The sequence below is a fragment of the Pithys albifrons genome, chromosome 11 (genome assembly GCF_047495875.1).
Source record: "Pithys albifrons albifrons isolate INPA30051 chromosome 11, PitAlb_v1, whole genome shotgun sequence".
Classification (NCBI taxonomy): Eukaryota; Metazoa; Chordata; class Aves; order Passeriformes; family Thamnophilidae; genus Pithys; species Pithys albifrons.
The window spans coordinates 1,626,545-1,644,609 of NC_092468.1; the positions used below are offsets into that span (position 1 = coordinate 1,626,545).

The window sequence follows — 18,065 nt, forward strand, 5'->3', positions numbered from 1 at the left end:
CTGGAATTCCAGGTGTTCCTTCTGAGGAACTGTTCTCAGCCTTAGCACAGGGGAAGCTGCTCAGGGATTTATTCTCATGTGATAGTCCAGCTTTCTTCCCAGTCCTTTTGAAGACAGGGAATAATTTCCAAACTTTATTAAACCCACAGTTCATGGTCATGGGTGGTGGTGCAGAACTGGTGCTGCTGCCCCTCCAGGTCTGAGCGTGGTCTGCCAAAGAAGAGCTGTTCTCCCTTCCACGGGGAGTGCAGGGGCTCTTCCCGTGAATCACACACGATCCATGTTCCAGGGTGTTTGGAGGAGGAGCAGATGTGGCACTTGGTGACACAGTTCCGTGGGCAGAGGTGCTCTGTCCAAGGCTGGACTGGGGCATCCTGGAGTCTCTTCCAGGCTCCGTGAGTCCATGATATGTCAGTGGGTCGGGACTGAATCCCACAGGGAGGAGGGGCAGGGAAACAAAAGGCTGTCCCAGCAGGTGCTGTTCCTGCTCCCTGGCACAGGGCAGGCACAGCAGCCTCTCCCACTGCTGTTCCTGTCTGTGCATGGAGTTCTAGAGCATTCTGAGGTGGAGGCGGCAGGAACAGCTGCCCCTGGTGCTGTCAGTGCCCCCCAGGCTGCCCCTGCCAGCACCAACACTGGTGTTGTCAGCAGAACCTGTGGAGTCATCACCTGAAAAGCCTGTCTTGCCAGGCAGGTCCTTCTGGCACAGCAGGAGCTGCTCCTCCAGGGAAAGCCGAGACTTTCAAGGAACAGCTCGCACAGGTGTGGCACAGCAATGGAGCGAAGGGTCTGGCCTGACCCAGCACAGCAGCACCTTTCACTGCAGGCAAGAAGCAGCCCTTAAGTGTTTAAATTCTATGCAAATCTCAGTTATAAAACAACTTGTGATTGCTATTGCTGGCTAACTCGGAGAGGTGGAGTGTTCCAGACCACAGCTCTGTGTGTCAGAATCACTCCAAGAGGGCAGCACAGCTGAGGGAATCCCCTTTGAAGGCAGATAATTCTATTGCCAGCACTGCTGGGACGTCACAAGCACATCTTGGATCTCCACAATTCAATTTTTCAGACTGAAGTGCTTTTGACATTCTAAAGAAACCCACCAAAAGGTGACTGTGCTATAGACAGAATCAGGCACGCTCTTGGTGAAGCAACACAACAACACAGTGACTCTGCTTGAGCATTTGCATATAATAAAATTAGAAAAGACATCACTGATTTTCCTTTGTTTTCTTTCCACCATTTTACTTTTTTGTGTTTTATTTTGTTTTCCTTCATTCCACTTGCAAAAGATCCAGGAGATGGCTCTTTTTTTCAGGCCAGATTCAAATGAGGGATCTTGGTGTCTTGGTAAGTCATCCCAGGACAGAGCTCCGTGTTGAGGATGAGGATTTGAGCCAGGTAAGTGGTCACACTGCTTTGTCCTGGTGTTTTTGAGAAGGAAGCCTGGAATTCTGGCTTTGGCAGATGTGCTCTCAGGTAACTCAAGACAGCAGAGAAGGTGATTTTGGGACAGCAGCTGGAGATGGAATGAACAATCACACTCTGCCCCACCACTATGGACAAGTTTTCATTTTTAAATTCAAAAGTCCTTTATTTGCCAAAAAAGAAGAAAATACGAAGTAAAAATACAAAGATCAAACCATGCCAGCACAAAATGTCTGCAAAACTACTTTTACAGAGTATGAGAACCATCATTATTATTAAATACTCGGTTTCCAAACCCCTCACCCAGTGACACAGCCAGAGGAGGAGCACAAGAGGGAAGCTGTTTGTGTTTTCCTCACAGTAGCTGGGGCTGGTCACTGAGTTCAGCTTTGCTTAAACAGACCTCAGAGGCTACTCCAGGAACTCCAAATCCATACTGGTAAAGTAACACTTCATGAGCTGTTCTTTGACCTCTGAAGGCCCAGTTTGCTTCAGAAATGAAGCCCAGTCAGTACCTTGGTTAGAGCCCCTCGAGTGAGCTCCTCAGTCCTTCCCTCCAGGGGCAGGAAGGCTGGGGAGCTCCTTTCCTGCTGCCCATGTGCCCCCCGGGGGCAGGAGGGCAGCTGGGCAGAGCCTGGGCTGTGCTGCTGGGGGTCAGCAAGGGCTGCCCAGGTGTGGAAGGAAGGAAGGAAAACTCGAGGTGGTGGCACTGCAGCAGCACCACCAAACTGTGCCTCCAACACCAGCGCTGCGGAGGGGAAACAGGGATAGAGGAACAAAAGCAGGGGGTTTGCAAGGACACAGGACAGAATTGTGCTGGGCTAGAGAGTCCAGCAGGCTAGAGACCTGAAGAGGACAAATAAAGGGGTTTCCATCATGCAAAACTGAATTTTACTCACTTTTCTGACTACTGGTAAGAGGAAAGGAGTCCCGCTCAAAACAGGCCTCGGTGTGAGCTGGGTTTGAAATGATTAAGGCAGGATCTGTCCCTAAGGGCAGTGCCAGGAGGCAGGGGCAGAGCCAGGGGCTCCTGCAGGGCACGGCTCTGGGGTGCTGGCTGAGCCCTGAGCCTGCTGTGGGCACAAGCATCCTTGTCTTGACTGTACCACAAAGAAAAGCTAAGAAGTAAGATGGGAGTTCCCAAATTCACCTCACCTTAACCCTGCAGAGTTGGAAACCCTCCATCCAGAGCAGCTGTGGACAGGGCTAAGTCCCACACAGGGGGAGTTACAGGAGTTACATTTTGCTGAGTTATATTTTCAGGACTTTAGTGACAGGGAATGGGTTCCTGCTCCTGGAGTAAATAATTCAAATTGCTGCAGGTTTTGCACTGCCCCAAGCAGTGGCTTCTGTAGTTTGTCCGAATACTCACATACAACACCAAATGTTTGCTGTGAGTTGGGGGTTTTCTTGCATTATCTTCTGTTGACCTACCAGGAAGCAGGAATTGGGCTTGGAATCACTCTCCTCTGTCATAGCAGCAGTGCAGCCCTGTTTGTAGAGGTGAGAGCTGGAGTTTGGGGGCCAAAGGGCTCACCAGAGCAGCTCCTGGCCCCATTTGCTGAAGCCACAGCTTGGAAAGGTACCACGTGGGTTTTACCAGGCTCCAACTTCTTGCAGTACCAACTTCTCCACGGAAAGGCACTGTGGTGGGAGATGGAGCCTGAGTGCATTGGTGGGTTGAGGTAAAGCCCCTCTGCAAAAGCAGGAAGAGCCTGAAGTGGTGGATGACCGAGAGCAGGTGGAGCTGGAGCACCAGCAGGGCCATTTCAGCCTAGAAAGGGCTCAGGTTCTCCTTGTGCCTTTGAGGAACCTCTGCCTGGAGAGATCCAAAAGGTTATCCCACTGAAGGCCCCTCTGGGCCCTGGCAGTGACGGGAGGGCTGAATTCCTGCTCCAGGTTCTTCCCAGTAAAAGGTGGGTGAAGCTGAGTACCAGCAGCAGTGGTGGGACCTCCTTCCTGTGTCCATTCCTGCCATTCCTTCAGTTCTGCTGCATTTGGGCCTTTGTGGAATGAGCCCCAGGGAGGGTTTTCCCTCGAGGTTCCCATGATGATGGAGATGGATTCAAACCCACCCTGTGTTTCCTGCATTCCCAGAGGCTGTTCCTGCTTTGGCTGGAGTGCTCCCTCACTTACATCTGTTATCATGGAATGCAAGTCACCCTTGTTTAAGAACCTGGGCATCCACAAGTTTCCCAGATCCCAAGCCCAGGATCCTGGGGGAGTGAATGTGCATCTGGATAACACAGCAGCTTTGGTCAGGAAAAAGAAACACATCTCAAAGCCCAATACAACTGAAAACTTGCTCTCTTTCAGATTTAGATCCCGAGGGAGTTCCTGACCCCAGTGAGGCATCACCACATCCCACTGAGCACTGGGAGACAGATGTTGGGCTCCAAAGGCTCCTGGAAAAGCTGAGGCTGCATTGGGGTGATCAGCCCATGGCTGATTTGGTTACTAACACTTGGAGATACCACAGAGATCAGTGTTCCCTTGTGCACACACAAGGGCTGTGACCTGGATGAGCCTGCTGGGGGCTGTGCTCCTGGGAATGCTGGAAGGGATACACTCAGGAACCCTGGCAGGGATGGGATGTCCCTCAGGAACCCTGGCAGGGATGCAATCAGAAATCCTGACAGGGATGGGATGTCCCTCAGGAACCCTGGCAGGAATGGCATGTCCCTCAGGAACCCTGGCAGGGATGCACTCAGAAACCCTGACAGGGATGGGATGTCCCTCAGGAACCCTGGCAGGAATGGCATGTCCCTCAGGAACCCTGCCAGGGATGCACTCAGGAACCCTGACAGGGATGTCCCTCAGGAACCCTGGCAGGAATGGCATGTCCCTCAGGAACCCTGACAGGGATGTCCCTCAGGAACCCTGGCAGGGATGCACTCAGAAACCCTGACAGGGATGGGATGTCCCTCAGGAACCCTGACAGGGATGTCCCTCAGGAACCCTGGCAGGGATGTCCCTCAGGAACCGTGGCAGGGATGCACTCAGAAACCCTGACATGGATGGGATGTCCCTCAGGAACCCTGGCAGGAATGGCATGTCCCTCAGGAACCCTGACAGGGATGTCCCTCAGGAACCCTGGCAGGAATGGCATGTCCCTCAGGAACCCTGGCAGGGATGTCCCTCAGGAACCCTGCCAGGGATGTCCCTTGGGAGGCACAGCTGGATGTTCTTCCAAGGAGATAATCAGGAAACGGAGTGCACACCCCCCAGGCATTACAGACTGGGGCACAATCCTGATAGTTACAACAAAGTCTGACAGCTGAAACCTGTCCCAGGCTGAGGAGGGAAGGCCAGAGCTGTGTGTGCAGGAGGGCTGGGGAGAAGGAGGCCCAGCTCCAGCAGTGGGTGCTGGCAGCAGACACCAGCTGTGATTCTAGGGGGAAAGTCAGTTGAATTTTGCACTTAAAGCAAGAACTCATTAATTACAGCATTTCCTCTCTGAGGCTCGGGCTTGATTCATGGGAATAAAACATTTTTTTGGCAATAACACAAAGTAACTACTAGTTAAAAGACTGGTGTTGCTTCTCTTCACCATCTCAGCTGAGTCTCTGGAGAAGGCCACGGGTCAGGGCAGGTGTGAGGGAGGAGGAGCACACGGGATGGACGGGGCTGGTGCACACCAGGCACAGCACTGGGATACTCCAGCTGAACAGCAGGTGTCTTGGTTTGTGTAAATGCACTCAAACTCACTTGTACAAAGCAGAATTCCACAAAGACAAAGCACTGGCCAGAGGAAGATCACCTCATGCACAGGAGAGGCTGTAGACATGTTCACTGCACCTCAGGTTCTTGGGGAAACGTGGCAACCTGTGGGGCTCCAGCTGCCCCCAGGCTGGATCAGCTGAACCATGGGCAGTGTCAAGTGGAGGAGCTCGTGGCTCAGGACACAGAGGGACTTCACTCTCCCCTCACAGTGCCTTTGTTTCCAGCATAGGAAGAACAAAAAGGTCTTGATTGTGAGTTGTGTTTTAAAAGATTTCCAGACATAAACATGAGTCAGTTTGGCAGCTCTTCTGTCACTGCTGGTGCAAAGTCAAGGGGCCAGAGGGGCACAGGGTTGAGTGACCCCCACGGGCACTGGGGGTGCTGCATGCAGCTGCCACAGGCAACCAGGAGAGGCTGGCATTTATTGCACATCTGGGGCAGAACAACTTCTACAGAAATGAAACAATGCCATCACCACTGTCACTGAGTGCACACTGGCACATGGTAAAACCCCTTTTTGTAGAAATCACCTTATCACAATTACACAGGCAGAGAAAAAGGGCTCTCGAGTTACAGTGTACAAAACAAAGCACATTGTTCCAATGCTGGACTTAAGAACATCTCCAAGTGCCTTGGGACTGAAGCTCTCCAGTTTGAAAGGGGTTGGTTATGTGTCTTCCACTTCCCTATGCTGAGAGATCTGAGATAACTAATTTGTCTGACTTGTCTCCAGTTTCAGGGGCAGATAAGACTTCATCTGTATCATAGTCTTCTTCACATGATCTGCAAAGACAAAAGGTGTGTCTTTAAAAGCTGCATTATTTTGGGTTTCAGGGAAGTTATGTCAGTGGCCACCAGGGCAGCTGCCTGACAGACAGGAGCTGCCTGACATGCAAGAGGTGACCTCGAGGAGGGTGTTCCTGAGCCCTGAGAGCAGCGTGGCAGGGGGCAGTCCTCTGAAAGCTGCCAGGGCTCTGTGCTCCAATCCTTCCTCCTCTGGGAGCTCAAACCACTTTTCATCGTGTTCAGCAGGAGAAAATTTGAATCCAGTTTCAGTAGCAACTGTCAGTAGCTCCCAGAGCCTGACAGTTCAGTGCACAATGAAGCCACAGCCCAGGCCCCAGAGGAGGCTGGGCTTGCTCCAGCACCTCCTGCCCAGGGTATCTGCTGGCTCAGGTGTGTCCTGACAGCCACACAACACCCGGCTGGAAGCTGGATATCCAGGGCTTGGCATCCATGGCCTGAGGAGGTGTGGTGTGGATTCCCAGCTCAGGCTGGCTGGTTCTGTGCCCTGCAGCACAGGATGGCACTCGGGGACTTTCACCCCTTTCCTACCCCAGGGAAATGATCTTTTTCCAATGTTTTCCCCTCAGTCTCAGCACACTGCAGGTGTGTTTCTCAGTGCTCCCAAGAAATCAAAATCCCTCCTTTTGTTCTGAAAGCAACGCTGCTCATGAAGGAACTGTGGGAGCAGCTGTTCCAGTGGCCAGCACAGAACAGCTCTAGTGCAGCTCTGGCCTGCAAAAGGTGAACCCCTTTAAACCCCCAGCATGGATGTGCCAAGAAGGAATTGCCTACCCCTTCCTGTGCTGTCTCTCCCCTTCCTATCCCATCCCTGGGAGTGTCAGTGGTGTCCTGCTGTGGGGGGAGCTGTGCTGGAGTGGAAACGATCCCTGTGTGAGGAGGAGACACAGCACAGAGACCTTCCCAGACATTTTCAGCTGCTCTTCCCTAAAGGAAAGCACCTGCTTAGTAATTCTGCCACCTTCTGGATTGTTGCATAAGTGGGAACAGAGAAACAGTGCATTCTGCACCAGTCACTGATCCGACCATGCATGCCAGGGTGCCAAAAAATATGCAATTTGCCCACTTTTTGCTTCAGTGGTCCCTGTGGGGAGGCCCTGCTTCCCCCCAGGAATGGACTGAATGTCTGTAGGTGCCTCAGCTTCTCTAATCACTCCTTGGTTTATGGTGCAGCTGAGGAATACTCTGTTTCTCCATCTGAATGCTGCTGTTAGCAATGTTCCCTCTGCATCTCCTTTTCCTCCATTTTTACCAACTTCTCTTAGCTTTGTTTCTTTTTCTTTTATGCAGGGAATGTGACCCCTTTCCCAGATTCACACATTAACCAGCACTTGGAGCCCCATCATAAATTTTTCCATGTGTCTTTTGCTTCTGGACTAAACCTTCTCATGTCTCCTTCAAAAGGGGCTTCCCACTGTTCTTTCCCAGGTGAGTTACTTTTCCACTTCACTGCTTTGCTCCTTAAGGCTCAGCAGTGCCTGCCTTTCCCACCCTGAAATAAATGCTTTCCACCTTTATGGCCCAGAAGCAAGGGATGCTTTTCCACAAGATTAGCACTAGAGACAATCACCTCCTCTCCTTCCAGGCCACTTTCAGGACTTCACAGTCCCATAAAAACAAATACAGACTCGTGTAGGTTAAACACCCATTCCTCAAGACTCAGCTCTAGCTTATTCAGAGGAGGGAAATTACCCCAGGGAATTCTTTGTCCTTCCTTCTGGCAAACACACATTTTGGCCCTGGGTTGTACTTCTTTCTGCCTTCCCCTCCTTACCCTGCTGGGCTCCTGGAAAGGATCAGCTGAGCCATCAGGTACCTTGAGGGAGACAGAAGAATGGTCTGAACTAACCCAGCAGCATCTGATGCTGTGCCTCTGCCCCCTCTCCACCTCTGGGGTGCTCTGCACTCCCCCCTGGCTCCTGGCTGCTCAGGGGAAGGGCATGTTTTCCTATCAGCAGCTGGTATTTCCCATCCCATGGAGAAAGCCCTCTTTGCATGGAGGCAGCTGTGGTTTCCATGTCCAGCAGCTGAAAACAGTGAGCAGAGCTGTGCCCACCCACTGCTGCCCCAGCCTGGCCTGCAGGAAGGGCTGCTGCAGAACCAGGGCTCATCTCTGCATCAAGGGCTTGTGCTGGCCAGAGCCAGCCCCTGGTGCTCTTCAGAGAACAGTGTGTGTGTTCACCAGGAACAGGCTCTTCCTTAACCTCACACAGAGCAGAGCAGTGCTCAGCTCAGGACACGGTGCTGCTCAGCTGTGCCCTTCCTCCTGCTGTGGGACAGCTCTCAGCACCCTTAGAGTCACTGGGAGCACCCACTGCCTGCATGAGATTCCCTGCCCAGGAGCAGTGCTCTGCCCTGGCCATGCTTGCAGACAGACAGACAGACACCTCCTTCCAGAGGAGCATGGACAGGGCTGAGCACATGTGGGATCCCACAATGTGGGACACAATTACTAAATCATCTGCAGTTGCTGAATGGTGGTTGTCAAATGTATTAATAAGACAAAGACCAGATTTCACATTCTGCCAGCAAACTTAGTCAAAAATCTTCCAGTTTCTCAGAGAGCTCATGAACTGTCTTGATTTTGTCCCTGCTCTCTGTTTCTGTCACCCTCAAAGGACAGCACAAAGAATGGATGTGTGAAAACTCAATGGCTGTTTCTGACAAATTTGTCTGGGCATCCAGCTCTTTGTTTTTCCTTCTCCCTTCCTTTTTCCCTGCGTGGTCTGTTGCTATGCTCCACAAATGAGATCTAATCCTGCTGCCATGACTACAGAGCCTTTCAGGGGCTCTTAAAGGCAAGCAGCAAGGTTCTGCCATGCTCTTTACAGGGAGACTCAGAGCTGCCTCAGACAACCCTCACAGACCCGACATCACCTGGGTTTGGGGGGTCTGGGGAGTGGTGGTCCTGAAGAGCTTTACTGACAGCTTCCCACTCCCTTCCTGTGCTGAGGACAAAGCTGTTGCAAAGCAGCTGCAGGGAACACAGCAGTTCCATCTTCCATCCTGCCTTCCCTCGTGTTCCACTGTGAAGCCCCAGAAAGGCAAGGCAGCTCAGAGAGAATGAGGAACAGCCCATTGCTGTTTGGATGCACATCACAGGCAGAGGGGGAAACAGCTCTCAACAGCTTTGCAAATCTCTGTGGCTAATTAGTAGGTGCTACTATTATCCCAAGCAATTCCCAGGGTGGGAAGTCTTGAGAGTGATGCAATCTTCTCAATGCTGTCAGGGCTCTACAAGCACTGCTCAAGGATGGATGCAATCCTGAATCCTGCAAGATTAACACGAGGGGAGCATTCTGGGGATGTCTGTCACATAAATCTGGACACTTCCAGAGAAACACTCTCAAGATACCAACACAGACACAAACCTCACAGATGATTATACTGATGGTTATACTGAGTCTCCACACATCTGCAGGAAGCCCTTGCACACAGAGAGGTTCTGCAGCAGCTGCTGTGCCTAAATTTACTGACTAAACATAACTGGTGTCTGTCTAGAATTTTGCAGAAGGCAGAAAATTGTGTGTAGGTATTGCAGAAACCAAATGTACCAGAGAAAAAGTCTCAATAAACTTAGTAAATGAATGAAAATGTTGAAATACAGCTTATGAAGAGCATGGACTAACAAGCATGAAGTTTGGCAGGAAGTACAATGATTTGCCTAAAGAAGGTCTGTGGTAGGAGTAAGAAATGCAGCAGAGCTGCAGCTTCTCATTTGTGACAGTGGGACGTGGGCCACACGTGGCCACGACCTGCAAAAGTCATGATTTTTGGTATGGTTGCCCAAAGAAAAATGCCTTGTCCTTCCTTCCAGCTCTCCTCACGGGTGTGTGCAGCTGCCTCAGCCCCACCTTTGAGCCCCCCAAAGCAGGCAGTGCCCCCAGCTCCTGCCAGCCCCGCTCACCCCTCCTGCAGCGCCTCGTGCCCGGACTCCTCGGCCACCAGGATCTCGTACTCCTCGGCCGCGTACCTGTCCCAGTCGGAGGGCTCGGGGCCGTCGCTGTCCACGTCCTGCAGAGAGCACATGTCAGGGCACAGCCCACACCCCCAGCCCTCACACACCTGCACGGCAGCACTTCCAGAACGGGAAGCAACTGGACAGAAACAGCCCCTCAAGCACTGCCTTCAACGAGGGGTCCGCAGGGACCACACAGTGTTTAGTGTTTTAACACAGGAGGGACTGTGCAAAAACACCTCCTGGAGCCTGCAAAGTACAGCATGTGGCCTGGGCTGCCAGCAAACTGCACTGCTTCATTTCAGAGGGGCAGCAACCACACTCCTGCTTGGTCTGTCCCAGCACACCCCGTTCTGTGCACTCTGTGTGTGGCTGAAGAACTTGGGGTTTAAAATCTTCTCATTAATTATTAATTGTAACTGAGCTGTAGAGGACTCTTCACTGTTTGCTAAGTTTGGGGAAGGTTTGAGAGAGGATTACAGGATAATACCCCTATAAACTTTTGGCCTTCTGCCATTTACTGTAAGGTAGAGACAATAAGTTATCCCCCATAACAGTGGTTCTGGCTTGGGATATATTTAAGCCTTGATTCATGGAACCACAAAGTTTCTCTTGGAGATTATGTGGGAACAGCTGTGAGGGAGCCAGAGTTGATTTTGGCATCCCCTCCCTTACTCTACTTTGATCAGATAAGAGGCTTCTGGGAGATGCTCCGTAAGCTGCAGTCACATCTGCCTTCCCTGGCTGTGCCAGAAATGAGGCCCTTGACACCAACAGCAGGCAAAACTCCAGTCTTTGAACACCCCACACTTCGGGGTGAGCAGCACTGTGAAATCCCAAAGCCACACTCTCCCGCTGCATTTTCTCTGCCTGGGGAGAGGATGATGAAGGGCAGTGCAGCCAGGCTGACAACCAGGCACAACCTGCAACATGCAAACCTCCCACCTCAGCTGAGCCCCCTCTTTCAGCCTCCCTTCACTCTCACACTGCCCTTCCAGTGCTGGTGTCACAGGATCAGTGATGGCAACCACACCATGGAGCAGCAGCACAGCTCCTGAGGGAAAAAACCCAGTCCCAGGTCCGCTCACACCAGGATAGGCCAGAGGGTCACATCAGGGGCCTCAAGGCTTTGTCCACCACATCTTGAAAACCTCCAGGAACAGGAGCTGCACAACTTCTCTGGGCAACCTGTTCCAGTGTTTGAGTGGATTTTCCAGGAGCACTCCAAGGATGGCTTTGAGAAAGCTTGTATTTAGGAGTAAAGGTGGTTTATACCTTTTGCACTGCAAAGGGATCCCTCTGTTCATTGTCCAGGTATTTCTCCAAATTGAAGAAGGTGTTGTAGAACACGTGAGCCATTCTGCACCTCTTCAGGTCTCTCAAGGTCACTCTTCCTACAGAAAAAAATCCACATAGTTGTGCTGCTGAGGTCTTACTTAGTGGGAGATTGGACCTTGCCAGTCTCAGTTTTAACTATAACACCAGTAGGTTTCAATATTACAAAATTCCCAACTCAGTCAATTATTCTATTGAATAACGGGTGTGTTTATTAGGCTTGAATCTCACATACATATGGAGGTCTCTGACATTCATGTGAAATGAAAGAATGTGAACAGGGATGGTCCAGTTTCATAATTTAGACTGTCAGCACATCCCACAGCTGGAATACACAAGACATGCTGCTCCAGTTCCAGCAAGTTAATCCACAAGGTCTCTTGTTTTAGAATTTCAAGCCTCCTGGTGGCACAATAGTCCCTGTTCAGGCTGTGACCTCGTGCAGTGATTTCAGCCCTGTGGCTCTAACACGGTGGGGTCACAGATGGGACACAGTGACAGCACCTTCCCGGGTCCCCACTGAGCAGAGAGGAGCAAAACTCTGATCCAGCAGGACTTACCTTCCCTCTCTGGCTTCACGAGGTCCAGCATCTGGCACAGCAGGTCCTGGAAGGGCAGGGGCTCTATGCCCATCACCTCCATGCGCTCACACTGCTCCTCGTAGAAATACTCCAGCTCGTACATGGAGAGCACCCCGTCCCCATCCAGGTCCATGCACCGGAACCAGTACTCGATGCTGCAGAGGCACAGAGAGCTCAGGACTGCACAGCCAGTCCACACAGCCCAGACTGCAGCACTGCACACCCCCCTCCCAGCCCCCAGGGCTCCTCTGCACAAAGGCTGCCACAAACCCGGGGGTGAAAACACTCTGAGAAGGGCCAGGGCACAGGCCAACAGCAAAGCATGTCCTGTTGGTCCCCCAGGTGGTTTGAGAGCAGCACTGCCCTGCTCATGGCCTGTGTCCCCCAGCAGTTGTAACAGTGCCCATGGTGCTGCAGCCAGAGTGGCTCATGCAGGTCATGGTGTCCCTGTCCAAGCCAGCAGCAAGAAGTGGCCAAATCCAGCCAGAAGTGAGCCCAGGACACTGGGGGGACCCTGGTGAGGGATGAGGCAGGCATGGGTGCACCTTTCCTCTGCCCCTTCAGAAAGAAGGCAGCGCTCCCAGGCAGCTGCATCCTGCATCCTCCCCAGCTCTGGATGCTCCAGCTCTGCAGGAGTGATTTCTTCTCTCTGTTATTCAGAAGATTCCTTGTGCTAATAACCCCAGGCAGATGTGGATCAGCTCTGGACAGTCTCCCACTGGGTGTACAAACCAGCCCATGGGCAGGTTACCCCGTGGCAGAGTGCACACTTCAGACACATGTGAAGGGAATGAGCCCCACCTCGGCCTGTACCTCAGGAGTCTGTTCCCACGGCCAGTGCTCCATGACATGGGGGAACCAGAGGCACTTATCACTATCAAGATACTAAACATGACAAGAAAAGCCTGTTTCTACAGAAATTCTCTTCAAGAAAGGCAAATGATTTGACCAAAAGTGGACCATAAGTTGCTTTCCTCCTAATGGAACCCAAGCTGCCGTGTCCTGTAGACAGAGGTAGGTCACAGAAGTTTCTGTATCTTCTGTGCTCATCTCAATACTTTCACTAGGACCCAGAAATCAGTCAGACCTGGTAGCACTCCTTTTGTCTTCCTCCGAAATCAGGAGCCACACAAAGTCAGCGTAGCTCATGCGTCCTTCCTTCTGAACTGCAGTGCCCCTGGAAGACACAGCAGGGAAAAAGGTTAAAAACCACCAGGCTCCTAAACACTCAGAACATCAGCAAACAGTTTTCAAAAGTCCCAGATCACTAGTGAGACAAAATGGGGCATCATCACCCATTCAACCTGCACTCCCTGCACCCTCCAGCACCAGGGTTGCTGTCACTGCAGCACTGAGGCTCATCTGCCACATCCCCTGCACAGCAAGGTCTGGGCTCCTTCACTTCCCAGCGACTTCCCAGCAGTGCCCTCCCTGTGCCACATCCCCCAGCTATGCCCACCTATCCCCCACATCCCCTCGTTTTGTAATTTGTTTCACCCCATTTTCAGGCAGCTCCAACTGGAGCACCCTACAGGAAACCAGTGGGGGGTTCTGAGAGTAACTTGTATTTCTAAGCAGCCTGTCAGGAATCCCCTTCCTCTCCATCCCCAGCCAGTGTGGTATCCTCACCTCACCACAGCACCGCTGAATATTCGCTCAATAATCCTGTTTGATAATGCTGGAAACAGAAAACATGGAGAAAATGAAGTCACAGTCACAGCAATAACTACAATCACTTGTTCATGCTGAATGTACACAAAGCCATTGCTAACAGAATGCTCTGCCCACACTGCCTGTCTGACCTCTGTCTGTTCAGCAGCATTTAATGAAAACCAAGGGTGATTCTGCCAGTGTGCCTGCCTGCCTCTGCATCCTCCCTAACACCACACTGTCCCACCAGGATGGCAGCTGTTGTCTGGGGTCTTGGACATGCCCTGCTGCAGTAGGGTCTGTCACACCAGCAAACGCTGCTGATGGAAGTTCAGTTACCCAGACAAAGCAACACATCAAACTCTACAATACCCCTCTCAGCAGAGCTCAGGCTGGGCCATGCAACAATCCTCCATCCCACACTGCAGCCCCCAGCAGGGACCAAGGCTCCCCTCTCACCTGTCCCCGGGGAGGCGCTTCTCCATGCTCACCCCACCCAGCCCTGTGATCAACACTCCTGGCCCCTGGCACTGCCACACTCACCCTGAACCCCCTTCCTGTAGACATCTGCACTCAGAACATACAGGCTTTTTAGCCCTTTGTGGATTTGTATTCCATTAATTTATTCACGGCCCTTGAACCTTTAAAAACTCACAGCATCTGCTCAGCTTGTGGAAAGGAGGTTCCACACTGAACTCAAGAGCTGTTCTCCCAAGTGCCTCTTCAAGCTGAAATTCCTCAGGATTTACTGGGGTCTGGAATTTCCCTCACTGCACTTCAGCAGTCTTGGAAGTTCACATGGGCTTGTCCTTTTTGTCCTTACTTCCAAAGTTCCTGAAAACCCTCGTCAAGTTTCAGGCCATCATTTCAGCTTGTCCTTCTGGCAGTGACCCACACGTGAACAGAAGCTCCATCTGTAGCTCAACAGAAAACTGAGTGTCCTGCAATTCTCTGTGTCCAACTCCCTGCAAATTCCTCTCTAAATCAGCATTTACTTTAAGGGTGGATTGCTCCATTTGAACTTTTCCCTTGAGGCACCAAACTGACCAAATTAAAGGCAGGCTTTACTCATGTATTTTCAGCAATGTCCCTGGTCCCAGCACAGCCTGCAGGCGTCATACCTTGGTCACTGTACCGAGCCAGGTCCTTCTGGCTGATGTAAAGGTCATGGTCAGTGTCCAGCTCCCAGAATTTACAGTATATCACATAGAAGTGCTCGTAGGAGAAATAGTCTGTGATCTGGTTTATGTCATCCTCTTCTTCCAAGAGAGCAAGGGTCTGAAAGGGTACCAAGGATGGGCAGTTAGACCCAGAGAAGGGGCAGCTGAGCAAGGCAGGCAGAGCTGGGTGAGGACAGCTCTGAGAACCAGCCTGGGAACAGCCTCTCCAACCCAAAAAACAGCCTTTCTGCCCAGGAGATCCTGTTCCTGCCTTCCTGAGGAGGCACCTGCCAAGCACCTGCCCTGGCTGGGCTGCCAGCACAGAGTGCTCAGCAGTCCTGCTGAGGGGTGAGGCAGAGGCACAGGAGCCACATTGCTGGCCCAGCTGGAAATCATCCCAGACCTGCCCAGAGACTCCACAGCCCACACGGGCACTGAGTGCATCCTCACCCATCACACGTCCCCATCTGGCTCCCAAGGAGAAAGTCAAGCCTTGCTTCCCACTCAGGCCTGGACCGGGGAAGGAGGGATGGCAAACAGAGCAAACCAATCACACAGATTAATTTTTTGCTGTCCCTGGCAGGAATTATTCTGGTTTAGACAGAGGAGGCTTAGACAGATTTCCACCCCTAACACTGTTAATATGTCTCATTAGAAAACATTCAGTGATAATAATGTCCGTGTTTCATTCCCACTTCACACCTTCCTCTGTCCTTCCCAGTGACAAGAGGCTACTCCATGTTTAGCAATGCCACCTCCCTGCCTGTCTTCCTCCTGGTACTGAGGCCATGGGACACCAAAGAGCCCTTTCAGTCTAATAAATGATGCTCCAGTGATTTCCAGGTCTGTCCTGCCCTTCCCTCACAGCCTCCCAGAAGGGCAGGTGAGATTCCCTGAGAGCCATCCCAGGGAAATGTGTCTCCAAGCAGGAAGGCTCCGTGGCCCTTTCACACATAACCATGAAAACAGCTGCTGTGCTACATGTTGGCACTGATGTTTCAGCATCAACTCCCAGTCACCTCCACCTCCAAGGAGCCCAACTGAGTCCCAACAAAACTCTCACATCCTGCCACACACCAGACTCAGTGCCAGGGACAACAGGAAGGCACTGCCAGACCTGCACTCAAACCACAAGAGCTCTGACCAACCACTCACCAGCCTCTTCAGATCTTCATGGATCTCTCCCTTTCTTTGCAGATGATAATCACTCAGGGAGGTTTTGCAATAAATATATTTTTCTTTTCTAGTTAATGCCCAAATACACCATTTACACATGCAGCAAAGAGTGAAATTATGTGAAATTATGGTCCCAGACATGAACATCCCTGCTGCAGGAGATGGAAGGCAGAGTAGATGTGGAAGGAGGACAAGGGAGAGTGTATAAAGGGAGAAAATGAGTGAATAAAGATCAAGGATAAACTGGGAAGGTTTATCTGTAACAGAGATTAGGGAGGAACTGGGATCTCAGGACTTGGACTGGCATGAGCCCAAAGGAGCACTCATTTCTTCATTAGCTGGTGGGGTCAGTGGGGCAGACAGGAAAAAAGGAGGAGGAGTGTGAATTCATGCTCGAGGGTTTCAAGGAAGGCAGCACCCTACATCTAACAGGAGACAGGAAGGAAGTCTCACTGTCTGAGCCAAACCCTTCACCCTTCAGCCTAAAGACTTTGACTCTTCATTTTGGGCTGGACTTGAGCAGACTTGGCGAGTTTTAACCTGGTCCTCTTTTGGATAAACCACACAGAGGAGGACAGAGATCCAAATGCTGACATAAGGAGGCACGGCAGGGGTTGAGCAGGAGCTCAGCTCCTTTGTTCCCTGTGGGTTATGGCAGGGCAGGATCTGCCTGACCAGCTGTCAGGGGCTGGGCCAGGCTGGGAGGCAGCACATGGGCTGTCCTGCCCCTTGGCACTGCAGCAGCTCCCTGGGCTGCCCCTGAGCCCCTCTACAGCGGTGCCAGCTGTCCCCCCTGCCTGGCCAGACTGGCAGCCAGGCTGCTCCATGGAGCTCCAGAGCTGGTGCTGGGCACCCCTGACTTGCTGCACTGCAGCCCCTGCTGCCCCAGCCCAGCCCCAGCACTGTCCTGACCCATCTTGCCCCAGGCCAGCCCCATCCCAGCCCCAGCCCCAGCACTGTCCTGTCCTGGCCCAGCCCAGCCCAGCTCCAACACTGTCCTGCCCCATCCTGCCCCAGCCCAGCCCAGCCCCAGCACTGTCCTGGCCCATCCTGCCCCAGCCCCAGCCCCAGCCTAGCCCAGCTCCAACACTGTCCTGCCCCATCCTGCCCCAGGCCAGCCCCAGCCCCAGCACTGTCCTGGCCCGTCTTGCCCCAGCCCAGCCCCAGCACTGTCCTGGCCCATCCTACCACAGCCCAGCCCCAGCCCAGCCCTGCCCCAGCAATGTCCTGGCCCATCCTGCCCTAGCCCAGCCCAGCCCTGACCAGCCCAGCCCCAGCCCCAGCACTGTCCTGGCCCATCCTGCCCCAGCCCCAGCCCAGCCCAGCCCCAGCCCCAGCACTGTCCTGGCCCATCCTGCCCCAGCCCCAGCCCAGCCCAGCCCAGCTCAGCCCAGCCCAGCCCCAGCACTGTCCTGGCCCATCCTGCCCCAGCCCAGCCCAGCCCAGCCCCAGCACTGTCCTGGCCCATCCTGCCCCAGCCCAGCTCCCTCCCCACACAGCCTGGGAACAAGGACTGCACGCTCTGGGGGCGTTCAGACAAACCCACGGACCTGCAGGAAGTTGCTCTTCCTCAGCTCCGGCAGAGTGATCTTCCCAGACCAGGAGCGGTTCACGGCGTAGAATATTCTCTGTATAACCTGCAACACATGCACAGAGCTCTTGAAACCAGCTCCTGAAACACCCCAGTGAGAATTTAAACACAGCCGCTGGGTTTGTTCACTCAGCCTAAGGACACTTCTTTAGGAAAACTGTTTGGTGTTCTTTGTTGTAGTGCTACTGTCCTTGATTCTCTACACAGCCTGAAAGTAACATTTGCTTTATCAACAGTATTGCCCATTTCACTCTGCAGACATTTTCACTGCTCTTAATTCACCTTTTTGGCCACGCAGATGAATTATTTATGCAAGAAACATATTCAGAGGGCTGATGAATCACTTTGAAACCTAGTTTTTCAGCTTTTAGGGGCTGTAGCTTGCACGGATCTCAAGTGAAATAGGGTTCTAGGTTCATGTACTAGGAAGAAAAGAAGTTAGGATTTCTGATTCCTACAGAGGAAGCAGGAGGTGTAAGTGAAAGGTACAGGTGATGTCTGACCAATTGTGCCTGTAACAAAGCCTCATTTTCCAGGGGCTCCCTGAAAGTCAGCCACAGAGATTAACTGCCTGCATTTACCCCAGGGAGGTGTAAGCCTCCTTTGCTTTCTTTCCTGATGTGCCTCTGGGGAAAGGAAGTGAAAACCACGGGGGGATGCTC

At 52.4% G+C, this 18,065-nt stretch overlaps 1 protein-coding gene across 2 annotated transcripts in view; it reads right to left on the bottom strand.

The window, feature by feature from the left end:
* Positions 1–5,551: 5,551 nt before the first annotated feature.
* The window catches only part of PPP2R3A (protein phosphatase 2 regulatory subunit B''alpha), a 52,506-nt gene continuing 39,992 nt past the window's right edge, over positions 5,552–18,065 (bottom strand). For both annotated transcript variants that reach the window (XM_071567062.1, XM_071567061.1), the window contains exons 7-14: positions 17,363–17,449; positions 14,598–14,754; positions 13,456–13,504; positions 12,914–13,003; positions 11,806–11,981; positions 11,186–11,304; positions 9,860–9,966; positions 5,552–5,931 (exon numbers count right to left, since the gene is read on the bottom strand). In XM_071567062.1, coding sequence (XP_071423163.1) covers positions 5,835–5,931; positions 9,860–9,966; positions 11,186–11,304; positions 11,806–11,981; positions 12,914–13,003; positions 13,456–13,504; positions 14,598–14,754; positions 17,363–17,449 — 882 coding nt within the window. In that variant the 3' untranslated portion in view covers positions 5,552–5,834. The remainder of the gene's footprint in view (positions 5,932–9,859; positions 9,967–11,185; positions 11,305–11,805; positions 11,982–12,913; positions 13,004–13,455; positions 13,505–14,597; positions 14,755–17,362; positions 17,450–18,065) is intronic.